Source organism: Elephas maximus, chromosome 5 (assembly GCF_024166365.1).
Source record: "Elephas maximus indicus isolate mEleMax1 chromosome 5, mEleMax1 primary haplotype, whole genome shotgun sequence".
In the NCBI taxonomy this organism is placed as follows: domain Eukaryota; kingdom Metazoa; phylum Chordata; class Mammalia; order Proboscidea; family Elephantidae; genus Elephas; species Elephas maximus.
The window spans coordinates 69,583,429-69,603,121 of record NC_064823.1 but is presented as its reverse complement, the minus strand read 5'-3'; the positions used below and the strand labels follow the sequence as shown (position 1 = coordinate 69,603,121).

General features: G+C 37.4%; 2 protein-coding genes across 4 annotated transcripts in view; one reads left to right on the top strand and one right to left on the bottom strand.

Annotated features, from left to right (window-relative positions):
• Positions 1-19,693, top strand: part of PTPN13 (protein tyrosine phosphatase non-receptor type 13) — a 1,019,774-nt gene that overhangs the window by 94,726 nt on the left and 905,355 nt on the right. The window lies entirely within an intron of this gene.
• The window catches only part of MAPK10 (mitogen-activated protein kinase 10), a 375,739-nt gene that overhangs the window by 29,065 nt on the left and 326,981 nt on the right, over positions 1-19,693 (bottom strand). For all 3 annotated transcript variants that reach the window (XM_049885817.1, XM_049885815.1, XM_049885816.1), the window contains 2 exons: positions 15,736-15,918; positions 12,741-12,865 (listed from right to left, as the gene is read on the bottom strand). In XM_049885817.1, the coding sequence (XP_049741774.1) occupies positions 12,741-12,865; positions 15,736-15,918 (308 nt within the window). The remainder of the gene's footprint in view (positions 1-12,740; positions 12,866-15,735; positions 15,919-19,693) is intronic.

Sequence of the window (19,693 nt, the reverse complement as noted above, 5' to 3'; positions counted from 1 at the left end):
TAATTTCTTGTTTACTTATCTATCGATGCTACCACACTAAAAGCTACTAACTGGCAGGAACTAGACTTTTTTATTATCGTAATTAATGAATCCTCAGTGGCTGCTGTATAATTGAAGTTCAGTAAAAAATTAGGGAATGAATAAAGTAGACCCGTACAAGGTAGCATGAGGCTTTGGGTCCAGATCTCCTCTTTGTTAACCCTGAGTTGTTTCCACCGTGCTCTGCTGTCTCCCCATGTCACAATCTTGGTCTCCACACTCGGTGACTCTTTTGGTCCTTTCCATTCCTGAGAATCTCTTGGTTTGGTAAAGCTAGATTCTATGCCCCAATGTGTTAAATCGACTCAATGCAAGCCAAGGTTTTTGTTTTTGCTTTGCTTGTACCTCCTATTCATGGGGAAAAAAAAAAGAAGTTACTCATTATTTAAGAACTTCTCTCTGTGTGTAAGAATCCTGGCACAGAATAAACTTCTATTTGTGATTACACAGGCATCATGAAATGTAACGCAGTGGAGCAGGGAAAGTGAGCAAGACTGCGTCAGCAAAAAAGTGGAGACAGGCAGCTGTACTAGAAAAACAGCACATATGTCATGTGACAAAGTCACCAGAAGTGCTTTCTGTTGAACTCGGTCCACAATAACACACATCTTAGACAAGAAGTTATCAGAAAAAATGCATTTCTTCAGAGAAACGTGACAATATTTCAGTTTCCAAAAAACATATAAAGATGGAAATCAGGCTCTCTCTGGAGTTAGAAGCTGTAGGGGAGTTTCTTTTGATTATCAATTAAAATTATTTTTTATAAACAATAAATCTCATTCTCTTTCACAGGATATTGTGGGCTAATATTTCAAAAATGACCCTGTGAGTCTCATATTAAACCTGTAGCAAGTTATGGAAGCAGTTTTTATCATTCTTACAGCCGTCTTGACATTAGAAAGGGACATAATAATTTTATTATAGTGCATACTCTGTGAAAGACCATAAACTTTTAATAGACTTATAAAAAGGGAGTATAACCTTTTTAATATTCTGTCTCCCTGTTGGATGAATCCATTCTACTTTCTCCTCACGTATAACAGATGCCCTAGGCCCTAAGCAATGGTTCTACACTTTGGAAGAAAATGTTCAGGTTCAACTTTTCCCTTGAATCTGAAGGTTACCATGATTTAGAACTTAAGAATATATCCTGCTTACACTTTTTTTCTGATTTCACAGCTCCTCAGACTTATAGTCTATAAACTTTTGGTCTTAGTACAATTCTGTTGGGAGTCCCTGATAGTGCAAACAGTTAAGCACTCAACTACTAGCTAGAAGGTTGGCAGTTTGAACCTTCCCAGAGGTGCCTCAGAAGATGGGCTTGGAGATCTGTTCATTAATTAATTTTTATATTGATAGCATATTGAAATGATAATTGCTGAATACATTAGGTTAAATAAAAATACTATTTAAATTAATTTCACCTACTTATTTTTTCTTTTTATTTTAAAGTTACTTATGTGTAATATACCACTCAGGACCCTGGGTGATAAAAACAGTTAAGCGTTCAACTATTAGACAAAAGTTGAGTTCACAGCTCCTCAAACTTCCAGCCTCTAGACTTTTGGTCTTAGTATAGTTCTGATGGGAACCCCTGATGGTACAAATGGTTAAGCACTCAACTACTAGCCAGAAGTTTGGCAGTTCAAACCCACCCAGAGGCTCCTTGGAAGACAGGCCTGGTGATCTGCTTCCAAAAGGTCGTAACCTTGAAAACCCCATGGCGCAGCTCTACTCTGCACATGTGCAGTCACCTAAGTTGGAATGGACTTGATGGCAATTAACGACAACAACAGTTCTGATGATATGTTGACTTCATCTACAGTTTTCATTTGGGGCTAAAAAAAAAAAATCAACATAAGCATCCCATGGCGTTTAATGACGTTTTCACATGACAGTGTAAAATACACATTCATTCTCAGTATCATTAGGGTTTTGCTTTCTAATTATTTTTCCCTCCTGGAATGTGAAACTTCTCAAGTTACCTCCTAACCCTGAGACCACAATCAACTCTAAGCATGACTTCTGAAACAAGATGCTTGATTAATTTAATCCTGTGATGCCTTCCCTGCATGGTGAAGAAATTAGGTCTTTTTGCTGTTGCTCCCCACCCCTCCACCCCCACATACTTCTTTTCCTCTAAACAACACGCAATATGACCCTCTTCTTAGAAAACAGAGGTACAAACAAAGATGTTTGGAGACAAACACAGCAGAGAAACACAGATTTTGCAAGCGGAGTAAGTCCTTAATCAGGAGAAAAAAAAAAAATGAAGCAAAGTATGAGGAAAGCTGGACCTGTCCTCACGAAACCTGTGTTATTTATTAGAGAACAAGGTGACCAGAGAGCTCTAAACCAATCTGCCAACTAAGCCCTTGAAAACCTCACATCACAAGAAAAGAGCAAGCTACTTGGAGTAGACACTGGTATTAACTCCCATTTCTTGAAGAAATGCCTGGAACCGTAGGAAATTATCTTTTTAAATAAATTGAAAAAATCACAATAATAAAAATTAAGATCATAGTACTTTAACTTATGTAGTCACTCCCCTATACCTTTTTCCTAAAAAAAAGTAGATAAGGGAGTCTTTTCCCTGCAAATAAAAAATTACCCCATGCAAATAAGCTGAAATTTTCTGAGAAGTCCATTATAACTCTTGGTTATGTCCATAGCTAATAGTCAACACTAACAGTAAATTACCAGTATTTTTGCAACACCTTTACCCAAAACATTAAAAAACTAGTGCTTCTTAAAATTTTAAGAATTAATTTTGGAGGTAGAAGACCTCCAAACACCTGATAAAATTTAGGGACTATATTCCCAGGAAAACGTGCATACGTAATTGTTCACATATTACTTCTGTGTGTTTTTCACAAGTTCTCAGAAGCCCATCCAAGAACCTCTGGGGTAATTGAATCTCAGGACAAGAAAGCTCAGTGCTAGACTGTGAGCTCCTAAGGCAGAGAAAAGGAGCTCTAGTGGTACCGTGGTTAAGTGCTTGGCTGCTAACAGGAAAGTTGAAGGTTTGAACCCACCAGCTGCTTCGTGGGGGAAAGATGTGGCAGTCAGCTTCTGTAAAGAGCACAGCCTTAGAAATCCTATGGGACAGTTCTAGCCTGTCCTATAGGGTCACTATGAGTTGGAATTGACTCAGTGGCAATGGGTTTGGTTTTATTTTTGTTTGTTTATTTGTTTGTTTTAAGGCAGGGAAATATTTCCCTTACGTTTAGGTCTCTAGCTCTGGTACGGTGCTCAGAATGCATACACATATACCAGTTGCCCTGTTGAGTAGATTCTGACTCATGGGGGCACCTTGTGTGTCAGAGTATGACTGTACTACATGGGATTTTCCATGGCTGATGTTTTGTACATAGATCACCAGGCCTTTCTTCCAAGGTGCTTCTGGGTGGACTTGAACTTCTAGCCTTTTGGTTAGCAGCCAAGCTTATTAACCTTTGCATCACCGAGGAACTCCTCAACATGCATAGGCATGCAATAAGCATTTTTTACATTGAATTATTTATGTGTATGCTTCTAGATTAAAAAAAAAGGAGGATATATAATATTGAAAATTCATCATGTAATTAAACTTCATTGATTTTGGTGCAGAAAGAACAAAGAAAAATGTTATAAGCATCAAACTACTGCAGATTTAGGACCTTAAGCAGGGCTACCCACCAAACAAGCATAACTACCGGCAACAGAACTGATGTGGCCTTTCGATTACAGATTTTAAATACAATAATTAGCATGTGAGTCTTACAGGAAAAAGAAAAACCCTCACTTCTGCAGAGCAGTATCACTTTCCTTATTAATCAAGATTCTGTTTGGAAACACTCACAATGATAGACAGATGGGTCAGAGTGCACTGGAGATCCCCTTTACTTCCATACACTAGTGAAGAGGGCAGTCTCTGGGTGGTGCAAAAGATGAAGTGCTCAACTACTAGCTGAAATATTGGTGGTTTGAACCTACCCAGAGGTGCCTAAGAAGACAGGTCTAGCCATCTGTTTCTGAAAGGTCACAGCCTTGAAAGTCCTATGGAGTAGTTCTACTCTGCACACGTGTGGTCATCATGAGTCAGGAATGGCCTGATGGCAACTAACAACAGTGAAGAGGAGATTCTTTCATGACAAAAATTTCAAGTCTAGTTTGATTATTTTAGCAACCTTGCAGGTAGGCAAAGAAGACAAAAATGCAAATTACCAAAATAATTATATTTTCTGGAGATTAGCCAATTTTATGACCTCTATTTATCTCAAGGCAAAGCTGTCTGACAGAGATTCTCTCTTCTAACTTACTCCTATTATTTTTCACTCTTTTATTCTTCCTCTTAGTATAACATTTGGTAAATTTTCATTGACAAGGCACCTTACAAATCCCAAAACTAACTTCTTTGCTTATCTCTTAGGAGCAGCTCTCCTAGGGGAAAGCATTACTTGGTTTTTGTTCCACAGTTTATGAGTTACATTATTTCTAAGCATCAAAGCAGATGCCACAATTGAATAACCTCTTTCTTTCCAGGATGAAACATGTTAAGAAAATAAAATACACATGCACAAATGCCTACTATCTTGAATTAAGTAAGCGGGTCCCATAACATGTAGGAGGTCAACTAGGAGAGAAGAAAAAAGTCATATATTTGGAAGAACCTGTCCGGACATGCCTTTCAGAGCGTATCAGATGTGGGGCGCTCTAGAGGAACAATCTCTGTTTCCACCCCCACATTTTTTTAAATTCTCCTTTAGTGGTCTATTCAAGTGATTTAACAGCCTTCAAATAATACACTTGGGAGGACTCAGTAGGATGTCTAAGCCTTAGCTTCACCTTTCAGAGAACATTAGATATGGAACATTCTATAGAAATAATTTCTGTCCTCCCCCTCTCCCTGCTTTTTAAGAACTCTTTTTTGTTGTTGTTGTTAATCAAGTGATTAGCAATGTACACTGCCTAGAGGGCTCTGGGTAAAAGATGAAAAGAAAAACCAGAGCAAGGACTTTACTGGTCACCAAGTCTGGTATCTCCTGAGACTGAACTATTCGATTACTCCAGTTTCTGACACTTGAGAACCTTAAATTTTCAGTAGAATCTGAACATCCCAGTGATTTGAAATCAAGAGGAAAGTTTTTTTTTTTTCAGTTGAACAATTTGCTAAAATTAGGAACAGATTAATTATTGTTTGGGTAAAGTACATATTCTTGTTATAAGTCATGTAGGGATAGGGGTTCCTAAAGCAGGTGGCTAAATCTATCTACAACAAACATTTTGACAAGCTCCTACCAACATAACACAAGGCATTAAAAACAATCCAAATGTGATTCAAAAGACATCTTCACTTTAACAGCTGAAGCAGTGGGCATTTGAAATGTAATGAACTTCTATTTTCTTTAGTAGGCAGTTAGTAAACTGCTCACATTTTGTTCCTGAAAGAATATAGCAGCATGAACAGATGGAAATTTAGAATTCTACAAACGGCAGATATTAGAAATGGAAGACATTGATTTAACTTTCGCCAAGCAAATGAGAACCACAAAATATGAATTCCTCTTCCTATAATTAAGCACATAATAAAAAAAAGAGCATCAAATTCATATTCATTGTAGCTTATGTTTCTTACTTATTTTTTCTAAATTTATATACACTCTGAGTCTAGCAAGCCTACTTAGAGTTCAGCTCCACACTACAAGGGTCTTCTGTGACAGATAGATGGCACTAAGCTATTTCTCAGATTAGGCCTGCCAAAGTGTCACACCAGTTCTTTCACAGCATGATGCATGCTGCAATAATAAGAAGTCATAAGACTCAAAGAGATAGTCCTTGTGTCAAGACAGATGGAGAGAACAGCTGAGAAAGGGATTCAGCCAGTTTCTTAACTCTGTGAGTAGAAAAAATCATATTTAAAAAAATTCATAGGAACACTTAGTCTGAACAACAGAATTTAAATGATGGCAATTTTAGAGTGGAAAGAAGAGAATAAATGATGTTTCATATTAGAACATCACTCAGCAATATTTTTGTCTTTCCAACTCCTGAAAACAAAGGTCACTTGTGATCTGTGCACATATTACAGATTAAGCTAGTGCTGGGAACTTAGGAAATAGACTTATCATGGAGTGATGGTTAAGAGTTCGGCTGCTAACCAAAAGGTCAGCAGTTTGAATCCACCAGCTGCTCCTTGGAAACCATATGGAGCAGCTCTACTCTTTCCTACAGGGTCACTATGAGTCAGAATCAATTTAAAAACACATTGCTGTTGTTGTTGTTAGGTGCCGTCGAGTTGTTTCTGACTCATAGCAACCCTATGCACAACAGAACGAAACACTGCCTGGTCCTGAGCCATCCTTACAATTGTTGTTATGCTTGAGCTCATTGCTGCAGCCACTGTGTCAGTCCACCTCACTGAGGGTCTTCCTCTTGTCCACTGACCCTGTACTCTGCCAGGCATGATGTCCTTCTCCAGGGACTGGTCCCTCCTGACAACATGTCCAAAGTATGTAAGACACAGCCTCGCCATCCTTGCCTCTAAGGAGCATTCTGGCTGTACTTCTAAGACAAATTTGTTCATTCTTTTGGCAGTCCACGGTATATTCAATATTCTTCACCAACACCACAACTCAAAGGCATCAATTCTTCTTTGGTCTTCCTTATTCACTGTCCAGCTTTCACATTCATATGATGTGATTGAAAATACCTTGGCTTGCTTGGTTGGGTCAGGCGCACCTTAGTCTTCAAGGTGACATCTTTGCTCTTCAACACTTTAAAGAGGTCCTTTGCAGCAGATTTACCCAGTGCAATGCATCTTTTGATTTCTTGACTGCTGCTTCCATGGCTGTTGATTGTGGATCCAAGTAAAATGAAATCCTTGACAACTTCAATCTTTTCTCCATTTATCATGATGTTATCACGCAAGCCCTGATGTGTCTGTCAGTTTGTAGTACTGTGGGGGCTTGCATGTTGCCGGGATGCTGGAAACTATGCCACCGGTAGTCAGATGCCAGCTGGGTCACCCATGGAGGACAGGTTTCAGCTGAGCTTCCAGAGTAAGACAGACTAGGAAGAAGGACCCGGCAGTCTACTTCTGAAAAGTATTACCAGTGAAAACCTTATGAAAAGCAGCTGAACATTGTCTGATATAGTGCTGGAAGATGAGCCCCCCAGGTTGGAAGGCACTCAAAAGATGACTGGGGAAGAGCTGCCTCCTCAAAATAGAGTCGACCTTGATGACGTGGATGGAGTAAAGCTTTCAGGACCATCATTTGCTGATGTGGCACAACTCAAAATGAGACGAAACAGCTGCAAACATCCATTAGTAATTGGAACCCGGAATGTACAAAGTATGAATCTAGGAAAATTGGAAATCGTCAAAAATGAAATGGAACGCACAAACATCATATGCTAGGCATTAGTGAACTGAAATGGACTGGTATTGGCCATTTTGAATCGGACAATCATATAGTCTACTATGCTGGGAATGACAACTTGAAGAGGAATGCCGTTGCATTCATCATCAAAAAGAACATTTCAAGATCTAGCCTGAAGTACAATGCTGTCAGTGATAGGATAATATCCATATGCCTACAAGGAAGACCAGTTAATACAACTATTATTCAAATTTACGCACCAACTACTAGGGCCAAAGATGAAGAAAGAGAAGATTTTTATCAGCTGCTGCAGTCTGAAATTGATCAAAACACATAGCAAATGTTATAACATGAAATCATTACCATGTTAAATATTTTGGGTACATTTGTTGATTGTTCTTTTTGTCACAGTGAAATGGGATAGTTTTGTCCTACTTGAGAAAACATCTAAGAGAACCTAGATATAATTTTTGTTTAATATTCCAATAATGCTGGAAAGGTTCCAAGAAATCTGTTTGAGAATAAGTCCCATTATAAAACCTCCAAACAGAACTTTCTTCAGAAAATTAATGTGCTTTACCAAATATATTGATACGTCTAGTTGCAAGTATGAAATAAAAACCTGTTTTCCAAATTGAAATCCAAGGTAATAAGTATGGATCTAAAGAAAAATAAAGGAGGAATTGCTTTATTTGCTGAGTGGGTACATCTATATAGCATTAAGAAGCAAACTAGCAATGAAACAACTAGTAAAATTCAAGGTCATACTCTGAAATAAAAATCAGGCGGCCTTTTTTCTTTCAGTGAAAGCAACGGAGACTTTTTATACCCATGAAATATTAAGAGAAACTAGTTTTATTATTGTTTTGATGAAATAGAGTTCCTCTCCTTAACAAAAAAGTCCAAATTTCTACAAAAAAAAAAAAAAGCCTCTTGAATAATTCAAATGTTCCATATTATGCTTCTTCAAATATTTTATAGGTCTTTTCTGCAGCCTAAGGGTTGCAGTTAAATTTTATATAATAAACTTCTTATACAAACTGGCTTCCTTTGCAGGCACACTAAAGGCAAACAAAAATAATGCCTGTTGATTGTTTTAAGCATGGGTCTGTATCCTGTGAAGGAAATCAGGAAACAAAAACGGTAGCTTTTGAATTTCAGATTAGTTAGTTATTCAGAAACTGTGTTGAGGACATGGCCTAACTTTTTGATATTATACACCAAAGGGAAATGTCAACTACAAAGACTTCAGTCCCCTTTCTTCCCAATAGGAAAGACACAGACTGTACAGGGCTGTTTTCATTTACAATTACACAACATTCCTCAGACTTACTAGTTCAATAAAGAGATTATAAAATATTTGAACCAATCAATATTTTATCCAGTACTTTATCTACAAAAAGCGGACAATGATTATTAAATTGTTTGAACACCGTCCACCCAAACTGGTTGGATTTGTCACAACTTAGTCTAATAAAGGACGCAAAAAATAAGGGCAAAACATACCCAATCTCTCTGTAGAGCCCTGGTGGCGCAGTGGTTAAATGTTCAGCAAAAGGTCAGCATTTCAAATCCACCAGCCGCTCCTTAGAAACCCTATGGGGCAGTTCTTCTCCATCCTATAGAGTCACTATGAGTCGGAAGGGTCTCGACGTTAGTAAGTTTTTCAGTCCAAATAACAGCTGTAGCTCCATATTCCAAGCCTCTGTTCTTACATTCTCTCCGTTAACTTTGTCTTAGCTGCTAGATGGTAAGCCCTGGGTTGCCAGTCACCTGTCCTTTGTGTTCTCAAGTACCTGGAGTTTGGCCACTGAAGAACGGACTTTTCAGATGCCAGCTGCCTGACTGGCCCAGCCCGCCCCTCCACCCAGATACCAGAGTAGTGTTTTAAACCACTGAGGATCTACTCGTACACTGTATCTAGGCCTCTCTGAGATGGACCCTTCCACACAGTGGTGTGTCTGACTCATAACTGCTGGCCATGAAACCTGACCCCCAGCATCAGTCCCTCCTCAGAGGATGGTTCTCATGTCAGGTCCTGATAGTTCTTTTTTTGTCAAGAATTGAGTATATAAGGAAATATCTTCACTGACCCCATAAGTTTTTAAATGACTTCCTTCTGATGTTTCCTTTCACTTTTGATGTCTTTGGCTTGGTGGTTGAGTACCTCTCTCTCTCACTGTCTTCCTCTGTCCCCACATCCCTCCCTCCTACCCATCTGATTATATGATACATTTATTTAGTTTTTAGAGACATGCAGGAGCTTATCTGGCAAGAAAATCTTGTCAGCCCTGGCAGAAGACATATCACTCCATTTTAACTTTGCCATGTGTCCATAAAGACAGGCCACTTTACTTTGAAGGTCATTAAACTTTACATATTCACATATGATAGCAAAGACATTAATTCTAAAAGATATTCCAGGAAGCATAGCTGATTGCTTCTTCCAGCATATTCAGGATCTGCCTGTTCCTAGCTGTAAGCTCTGTAATACAGCTACACAGTAATAAACTGTTCTTGCCCGAGGACCAGGGTTCCAACCTGTTCACTACAACATTTCTAGGCTTCAAACATTTTCACCCGTGTACAATCAATGATCCCAGTCTAGATGACAAATACTCTCTTATTCTTCTGTGTATTAACTGATTCCTTTTCCTAGACCTTGAGGCTCCATCATCAGACTCTTCCTCTCCCTAAAAGTCACATGTCCTGTCTTCTCGTTATCCATGCCCCAGCATGACAGTATTGAAATGGCTGAGAAAGACGCTCTAGCCATTTTATTACCCTAAACTGTATGATTTTATCTTTCAAAGATATTTTTCATACAAAGTTATGATAAATTTTAAAAACTCATTACACTATTCATTAATATGTTGTTACAGATTCTAAGCAACAGTCTCTTTTATAGGCAACATAATTACAAGTGAATTACAAACGCAGACTTTATGACTCCAATTAAACTCTAGGCCGCAATCCATTAAAAACAGATTACACACATTAAATTAGATGTAAGGAAAAATAAATATGCAACATGATTTAAACTATCAAAAGAAATGAGAAGCAACAATTTCAAATAATTTGTTTAGCTAAATTTTTTTTATCAACATAACCTAAAATATTTTCTTGGATTTCATCAGGCCAAAAAATGCTTATACTTAATTTTCATATGCATATGCATCATACTTTCTCTTACTTATTTTAGTGCTATGTTTTACTCTAAGTTAATTTACCACAAACATATTCGAGAATACTTCCCAAGAGACAGAAGCTGGAAAAGATTCTATGTTTCAGTTGTATGGACATATATTAGTTTTAGGAACATTAAAATTAAAGTTTAATTTTAGGGATTTTATTTTTATAATAATCAAATCAAGTGACTAAAATTAATATGACCCAAGGAAATCAAAATTTCAGCATCATTATAAAACTGCTTAAGGGAGCAGATCTTAAGAAAAAAGTCATCAGGGACTGTGGTGAGATTAAATATTTTTGTGTATGGCCTTTCTAGCCATAGTCTTATAACTCCCACTCAGGCGATTTGCCTGGACTGTGTGATAGGGTAATTATGGCCCACTAAAAGAATTGGTCAGTTTTGCCATCCTCTGGGCTTGAAATGTGCAGGAAAGAGAAAAGCCCACTACCACCAAGGAAGGAGACACCAAGCAGGAGAGACCCAGCAGCAGAGACCTGGCAGCAGGAGACGGCGTGATGGGCTTCTCAGCCCGTGGAGAGGGAAAGCTGAGTGCCTTTGGACAGAGACTGAAGGCCAAGGAGGGGTGTCCCTGTGAGCACAGCTGGTAAGAGGCTGTTCTGATGGAAGAACTGTATCCTGAGTATTACCGAGCCTGAACTGTAACTTTTACTTCCCTAATAAACTCAGTATTTTTGAGTATGGTCTGTGAGTTCTATGTGGCCACAGCAATGAATTATGGAACCCAGTGGAGAGTGCCATAGGAGGGACAATTGCCTTCAGAAATGGTAGAGATAGTGGAAAGAGGAGGCACATCTGACCTGCACCTCCTAAGAATCAGCCTTAGGCTATTGATCTTGGTTCTCCTTCCCCCTTGTGAAGTTAGAGGAGGTCAGACACTGCCCTCACATCATTTTTAACAAGGACAATTATATCTCAGTTACAACACTTGGGAGACTCACTTATCACTTAAGTATTTTCTCTGATATTTTCAAATGCTTAAGGATTGGATTGCATTATGAAAAGTAGCTTGTTGAATATTACGCCTATAAAGTTCAACTTGACCAAGTCCTCACTACCATTTTTTACTCTAACTTCTCTAGAGTAGTATTAAGGAATAATAAATTGTACAAACTTCAATCTAGCATCTCTGACGTGGGCAGCAAACATAATTTAGCAGAGGAAAGGAAGCTGCAACAAAGCATCCTCGAGCGTGAATATACTGGGGACAGAGATGAGTACAAGAAGAGCAAACAAGCAAGAAAACAAAAAGATTATCTCAACTATTAGTTAAGAACACATTCCAACAATTTTCTAAGGTATTATGTAAAAGAAAATGAAATAACTGAGCACAGCCATTCTACTAATTTGCAGAGATTTCAGTGTTAATGGGAGAAGGTAGCATTGCTAACACTAATGTATAAAAGAGGCACCAAAAGAAAATTCCCATCAGAAAACCTACAGAACACACATGGACAACACCACCACTAGTTTGCCCTGCTCATCCCTAGCTCTATACAGAGAAAAGGAGAGAGAAAAAGATATAAGAAAGCGATTGGAGAGAAGATAGTACATGGTTGAAAAATAGTGGGAAAGAAAAACCAGTTATGCCTGTGGAAGGATGCTTAAATTATATCTGAATTTAAAACACAGAGATACACCTTATTGTGGTAGTCAATTTAGAATCAACCTCACACAATGCCCTTATTAGAATATCCACTTTTTTCTCCTCTGCTTCATGCAAGCCTTCACAAAGTCCCCCATGACCTCCTAAAAGATCTACAGATATGGACAGCAGCTTTCTTGACATAGAAAGAGAGGTAAAGCAAGTTATCCTCTATTATGTCTCTGCCATTAAGTCTTCATCAGGAGAGGCTGATGGTTAAACACACAGAAAGTGACACTCGTGTTAATAATTTAACAAAAACAAATGAAAATGTTTCATAAACATCTAAGACTGTTGGACTAAATCACCCCTTCTCATAGAAAGGCAGAAAAAGAAATGCACTTAAAATGCAGAGAGAAGAAAATGACTTTTAGAGGGCCAGGAAGTAACTTTGGTCTTTTGGGTACTAGTTCTCTTTCCGTTTTCACCACTGAGCACCCAGTGATTTATTTGCAGAAGGAAAGTAAATAGGCCTATGCCTTACCGCCTCCACTTCAGCAGGGTCGTACCAGACATTGATGTACGGGTGCTGTAAGGCGTCATCCACTGATATCCTTTTTGCTGGATCAATCACTAGCATCTTTGACAACAAGTCCCTGGCTTGGCTGGCTGAAACAGTGAATGAGAAAAAGCATTAGTAAGATTTTGATTTGGGCAAGGAATTTTGTTGGAAGGAGAAAAAAATGAAGGGAACAAAGAATTAAAGAGCACCTTCCTTCTAAATATAAGGTGAAATTCTTTTTTTTTTTTTTTTTTGCATTAGTTGAAACTTTACAGAGCAAATTAAACGTCATTTGCTAGTTTGTCCATAAAGTGTTTCACGTTTCATGGCCTTGGTTTCATTCCCACAATGTGTCAGCACTCTCCCCATTTCCTCCCTGGGTTCCCCGTTTCCTTTCGTCCTGATTTTCTACCCCTTCCTGCCTTCTCATCCTTGTCTTTGGGCAAATATTGCTCTTTTGATTTCATATAATTGATTGTTCTAAGGAGCACATTCCTCTCAGGTGTTTTTATTTTATGGGCTTGTCTATTGTTTGGGAAACCCTGGTGGCGTAGTGGTTAAGTGCTACGGTTGTTAACCAAAGGATCGGCTGTTCAAATCTGCCAGGTGCTCCTTGGAAACTCTATGGGGCAGTTCTACTCTGTCCTACAGGGTCTCTATGAGTAGAAATCAACTCAACGGCACTGGGTTTGGTTTTTGGTTTTTTGGTCTATTGTTTGGCTGGCAGGTGGTCACTGGGAATAGCTTTAGTTCCGGGTCAGAAGGGTGGCTTAGGGCCGTAGCCTCAGAGGTTCCTCCAGTCTCTGTCAGACAGTAAGTCCAGTCTTTTGAGAACTTCATTTTTTGTTCTACATTTTTCTCCTGCTCTGTCTGGGACCCTCTGTTGTGCTTCCAGTGAAAGCAGTCGGTAGTGGTGGCTAAGCACCATCTAGTTTTCTGGTCTCGAGGTCCTGTAGGCTGTGATTCACGTAGACTAATTGCTCCCTTGAGTCTTTGGTTTTCTTCACACTACTTTACTCTGAAAGATGAAATTCCTGATGTGCTGGAAAAGAAAACTTATTTTATGTGTTTATGTGTGTGTGTGTATCTTTAAGCCTAAGGCTTCATTTAGGGTTTTTTTTTTTTTTTTTTAAGGGTTGAAATGCTGTGAGTACATAAAATTTATCAAACTAGGAGGTTTGGAAATGCAATGTAATCTGCTTGGGTAACCTGTACGAACACAGGATAAACACAGGACAAAGAGCACAGGGAATGCAAATACATAATGCTCGACAAATGCCTGGATGGGTGTTTAGAAATTAATCAACTTCTGTGTTTCTATAATTTCATTCACACAATGGAATTAACAAAGTTTGAGTATTCAAATTGACCATATAGATCATGCAGTCCAAATTCTTTATATGCATAAGAAAAATAAAATGTGAAGAGTGGATTGACAGGAATAATACTCAACCACTGAATTTCATTTTAACACCTCTGTAATCATTAGACATATTTCAATCAATGAAATTATAGATTTGATGAAATAAGTTAGCTAGTGCCTGAAACAAGTTCAATGCTACCTCAGCCACTACTAAAAGAAACTCTAGAATGTGTACATTGCTATCATAATTTTACTGTTGTTGGCAGTAATGGTTATAAAATCATATAATGATAATCAATGAGTGAGTTTATTTCAAAACAATGATTAAAGACACTCATTGAATTTAACCTCTAAAAATACAATTTTGTATAAAATATAGTTCAAACTGTGAAATAAGAAATATCTTAAAACAATATTGTTAAATGATGAAAATACTCAATTTGCATCAGATAAATGGCAAGATTTCAAATTTAAAAGAACAAAACCTAAATCAGTTTCCTAAGTCATGAAAAAAAGTCAATGGATTTGAATCCATGGATGTGTACTAATTTTCATTTTATCAATTTTTCAGATTATTAAGGCAAAACAGATTAATTGTAGAAAATTTGGAAATTATATAAACTATAAAATTAGGAAAAACCAACCATCCCCACTATCTAGAAGCAACCACTCTTATTGTTGGCTTGTTTTCTTCTAGTCTTGTTTATGCATTTTTATATAATTTGGACCATACTACACTTGAAATGTAGCAATCTATTTTTCATATATTCTAGAAGTATTTTCTTGTTACATTTTAACAAATTGTTACTATAGATATAGTAATAGAAAGAATTCCTTGCTTCCTTGTTAATGGAAGTATTTATATTGAATATAAAATGTGTGGATGAAATTTCATTTAGCACTCTAAACTGAAAAGACGGCAGTTAAGCACTTGATAAAATACAAATAAAATGCAGACATCTGAGCCTCCTATATTTTACAATTTAAAACTTGTGAGGAAAATATTTTTCAGGTAATAAAAATTGTTGAAACAATAGTCAATGTATAACACATTAAACCCACTCCCACTGCCATCAAGTCAATTCCGACTCATAGTAGCGACCCTGTAGGGCAGAGTAGAACTGTCCCGTAGAGTTTCCAAGGAGCGCCTGGCGGATTCGAACTGCTGACCTTTCGGTTAGCAGCCATGGCATTTAACCACTACGCCACCAGGGTTTCTGTAACACATTAGTCTTTTAGAATTACACTTCAAAATAATTTTAAGATTCTAAATACCAAAAAAATGCAAACCAGTTGCTGTTGAGTCAATTCCAACTCATGGTGACACCATGCATTGCAAAATCAAACCCCATGAAATAGTTAACCCAGACAAAATTCTAAAGTCAGTGACCACTCCCCTTTTAAGGAAGACTATTAAGAAATACCTTGTCTTAATTAGAGCACCTTGGAAACCCTGTGGGACAGTTCTACTCTGTCCTACAGGGTCGCTATGAGTTGAAATCGACCCGATGACAACGAGTTCGGTTTTTTTAGTTTAACTAGAGGTAGCTCTATATTATTTGCTTGTTTAGCCTATCACTCACATTGGTTTCAAGTTGTCTCTGGCGGGCATACCTTTGAGTTTATTGTGCTCAGAGTCCGCTGGGAAGAGAGAATCTGGAAAGAGCTTGGGGAAGGTGAGTCCTGCATACTTGGGCCGATTTTCAACATAGTTTCTCACTGTGGGTTGCAATTTCTTCATGAATTCTGGGCATGGCGTTCCTAGTTGCTCAATTACCTTATTCCACTGGTCAATATCTGAGAATTAAATAGTTAAGGAAAAAAAGAAGTGCAGGCCACTAGCTCTTGCCTTTTGCTAGCCAGGAGGCTAAATCCTTTTCAGAATCATCAACACAACTGGCATTTTAATATGCAACAATGGACAAATAAACAGAATGGTTAGCCAATGAATCCTCTTGGGACTTAAATTCACTTTTGGGAAATGTGCAGTTTGGGAAACTAGTATTATTTAACCAAATAGGATATCATGGAATAGTCTTTGGATTGTAAAGATGAAGAGGTATTCAAATAACACAAGAAACATTTCATATATTGAGATAAACTCCTATGTGATTTAGAAGAGAAAAAATATAATAATGATAGACACATAATCATGTTTTTATCATTAAGTTACCTCAATCATTTATCTTTTAAACATGAAAAGTACACAAATATTTAAATATGATTCATTTACATTTTTCCTAAGTTACCTTTAAATACCTTTTTTCCCTTTCTTTACCAAATAGGAAAATTCATCATCTGTTAATAAGTCTTCTAACTCATATGTTTACACATGAGATCAATATAATTTTTTTTTTCAGCTCACATGTTTATTCACAGCACCAGTAAACGGTGCTTGGATAAGACGACAGTCGTGAGATCAATATAATTTTTGACAATAAACAACACATTAGCTCTTCACCAAAGACTTTAAACTTTTATATTTGTAAAACAAAGCAGCCATAGTTTCGTATCTATTGTTCTTACTTCTGACAGTAGTGTCTTGTATCTCTAATTACTGTTCTCAATGCGAGATGGTGAACATGAGGATATTCAATGTAAAAGAACAGATTTCCGTGCAAGTACATATGTTTCAGAAAGTACATCAAGCATGGGAAAGTCTGCAGAAAAAATAGTACGTTTCTATGAAAATTAATACCCTCAAAAATTAGAGTTAGCTCTTTTAACAGCCATGTCAATTGATTGAGATTCTCCTTTTTATTATTAACCTTTGCTAAATCTGAGCCTTGAGAACGATAAACACTACTCATGAAATCTCTGAAGAACCAACTGGAAGAAGTTAATTTAAAGCAGATTTCCTTGCCACATGTCAAGGAAAGGTGAGGGCTTGGAAATTCTTCTTAAATCTAGTACCATGAGCAATACTCCCTTTTCAATTTTTTTTTCCTTCTACAACTATAACCTTTAGTTTTAAAGTCAATTAATTCATTTATTAATGTAATTTCTGACAGTTCAGAGACTTTACCATAATATTACTTAATTGATGTTTGTATTTACTTCTAGCTGTTCAAGAGGGATTGAAAAAGATGGACAGTCCTGACAAAAACCAAAATAAACTATATTCAACAGAAAAAATGAAATAAAACACAAAAGGAAGTAGAAAGGAGATGAAACAAAATAAAATCCAGTTAATTGTCTAATCCTCTGCTATTCTTTACTCTGGCTGAATGCAACTTAAATCAGTATAGATTCTCTCAGTTATTGGGGTGAAAAAGATGCAGGGTGATGCAATGGCAGAAAGTGAAGTGAGGGTGAGTAAAACTGAAGATTAGTCTTACAGAACAATAATTTAAAGGGAACATATTTCAACAAAATTTCATGTAAGTCACTTTGTGCATGAGAATATTGTAGTAAGTCAGAATCATTAGAAAAAACTAAAAATTAGAGTAGACTTGAAAGTCAGACAAAAGCCCATGTTAGTGCTATGCTTACATGGAAGCTATAAACTATTTAGGCATATAGGTACGCGCTGCATAACACCTACTGAGGAAATGTCCCACCGCAAATACCTTGGGGCAGGGAGGAGGAGCTCGTTTGGAAGGGCACCAGGAGGCGGGGCCAGCATCCTGTGTGCCGTGAGGTTGCTTTGGCTCCCACTGGCTGACTGCCTCTGGCTCCTTCCCGAGGCCGAGGCTGCCGCTGGTGCGTGCCCTGCCCAGCTACCCTGCTGGTTGGTGCCTTCCAGGAGACGCTGGGCTGTGGTTCCTCTGCTCCGTCCCTGGGGGCTTCGGATTCTGCCAGGTTCCCAGAGGCAGCCAACTGCAGGTGCCAGTTTGCAAATCCTGAAGCTCTTGGCACTAATAGAGAGCCAGAACAGCTCGCATTGGGGTTACTTTCCTATATGTGTGTTGAATATATACTATATATAATACAGTGTTCACACAACCTCCAAATCACATAACGTCCTATTTCACAGAACTATCATGAATGTATTCTAACTGTATGGTATCTGAGCCCTAGTGGCACAATGGTTAAAAGCTCAGCAGCTAACCGAAAGGTCAGCAGTTTGAATCCACCAACTGCTCCTTGGAAACCCTATAGGAGGTTCTACTCTGTCCTATAGGGTAGCTATGAGTCGAAATTGACTCCATGGCAATGGGTTTTTTTCAACTGGGTTATGGTGGGCATTAAGTGATGATGCACACCTGCATTTAAATATAAAACATTAGCGTAGTAAATAAAATGCAAACGTTCACCATCGTAAGTTAAGAAAAGTGGCTTGCATTCTAATACAGTTAGTTTATCATTCCCTAAGAAGCCATCATTTAATCATTGGTCAAATTTCCTCAGACTTCTAAAGATACTTGGTGTGAAATTGAAAGTAGGGACAAAGAAGCTATCAGGTTTTCTGTAAAGAAGTCTTTAAAAAAAAGTTGGCAAACAAATAACAACAACAAAAATCTCCTGACACATTACTAACTCTAGTTACATTTAGGTTAAAAAGTGATTCAGTAATGAATTAGTTGCTTTTAAAGTAACATCCCTTAAACAATGCCATGATATTTTTACAGTAACATTTAAGAAGAGTCAAATATTCTGAAATTTGTTAAACAAGAACATGCAAAACGTTTCTTTATACGTGTTATAATTTGAGTCACTTTCCTCCTTGAGATTCCCTTGTAGGTGAAACACTATTGTGGTACTTGATGTAATGGTTTACAAATAGAAGGGAGGCAAGACTGTGATTATCAATGTAATAGGTGAATTTTCATACTATAGATGTGTAGTACAGCTGCCTTTAAAAGTTTGTGCCTTTCTTTAAACCAATCCATTTCAAGTGTTCTTTCAATAAATATAAATAGCTGTATTTAACTAGTGTTTGTTTTCCAGATGTTCACAGGATCATCGCATGAACAACTATGCCTAACTATCCTCAGTTACAACATGATTTTTCTTTATCACCAGGGGTAACCAAATATAAGCCAAGACTGAAAGTCAGAGCTCCTGGCATCAAGTCCTGTGTTTGTTCCAAGTGTTTCAGTAAGGAAAGAGCAAATTTAGAATTGATGTGGTAGAAAATGCTTTGATCTGGCCATAAAAGTGATGGTTATATTTTGTAACAGGTTATGTCTTTAATAAATGCCTCCAAACTGCTTTCCTAGTTTATCAGGCCAACATATTTACATAAAACAATTTTTTAATTTTCTGAAGAGAAAATAAGACATATTTTTATAAAGAAAAATGAAAAAAAATCAGATTTACACAATGATTAAGCTTAAAAAATACTAAAATATTAAGCAGATTTTTATGACTATATTTTAGATGTTAACATGGTAAACAATTTCTAAGAATGGCCAAAATTATTTTTCTAAAGATTTACTTGCTACAGAACACCCATAAGTCATCATTTTTATACTTTGTGGAGTAAGGATCTGAATTTGTACTAGTACTAGCCCTTTGCAGTTACCAAAAAGGCAATAAATGCATTTATTTTTATATTTTTGATATATTCTTTCATAAATTATTACCCTTCCTATGAATTACCAAAGGTATTTAGTAAAAATCAAACAAT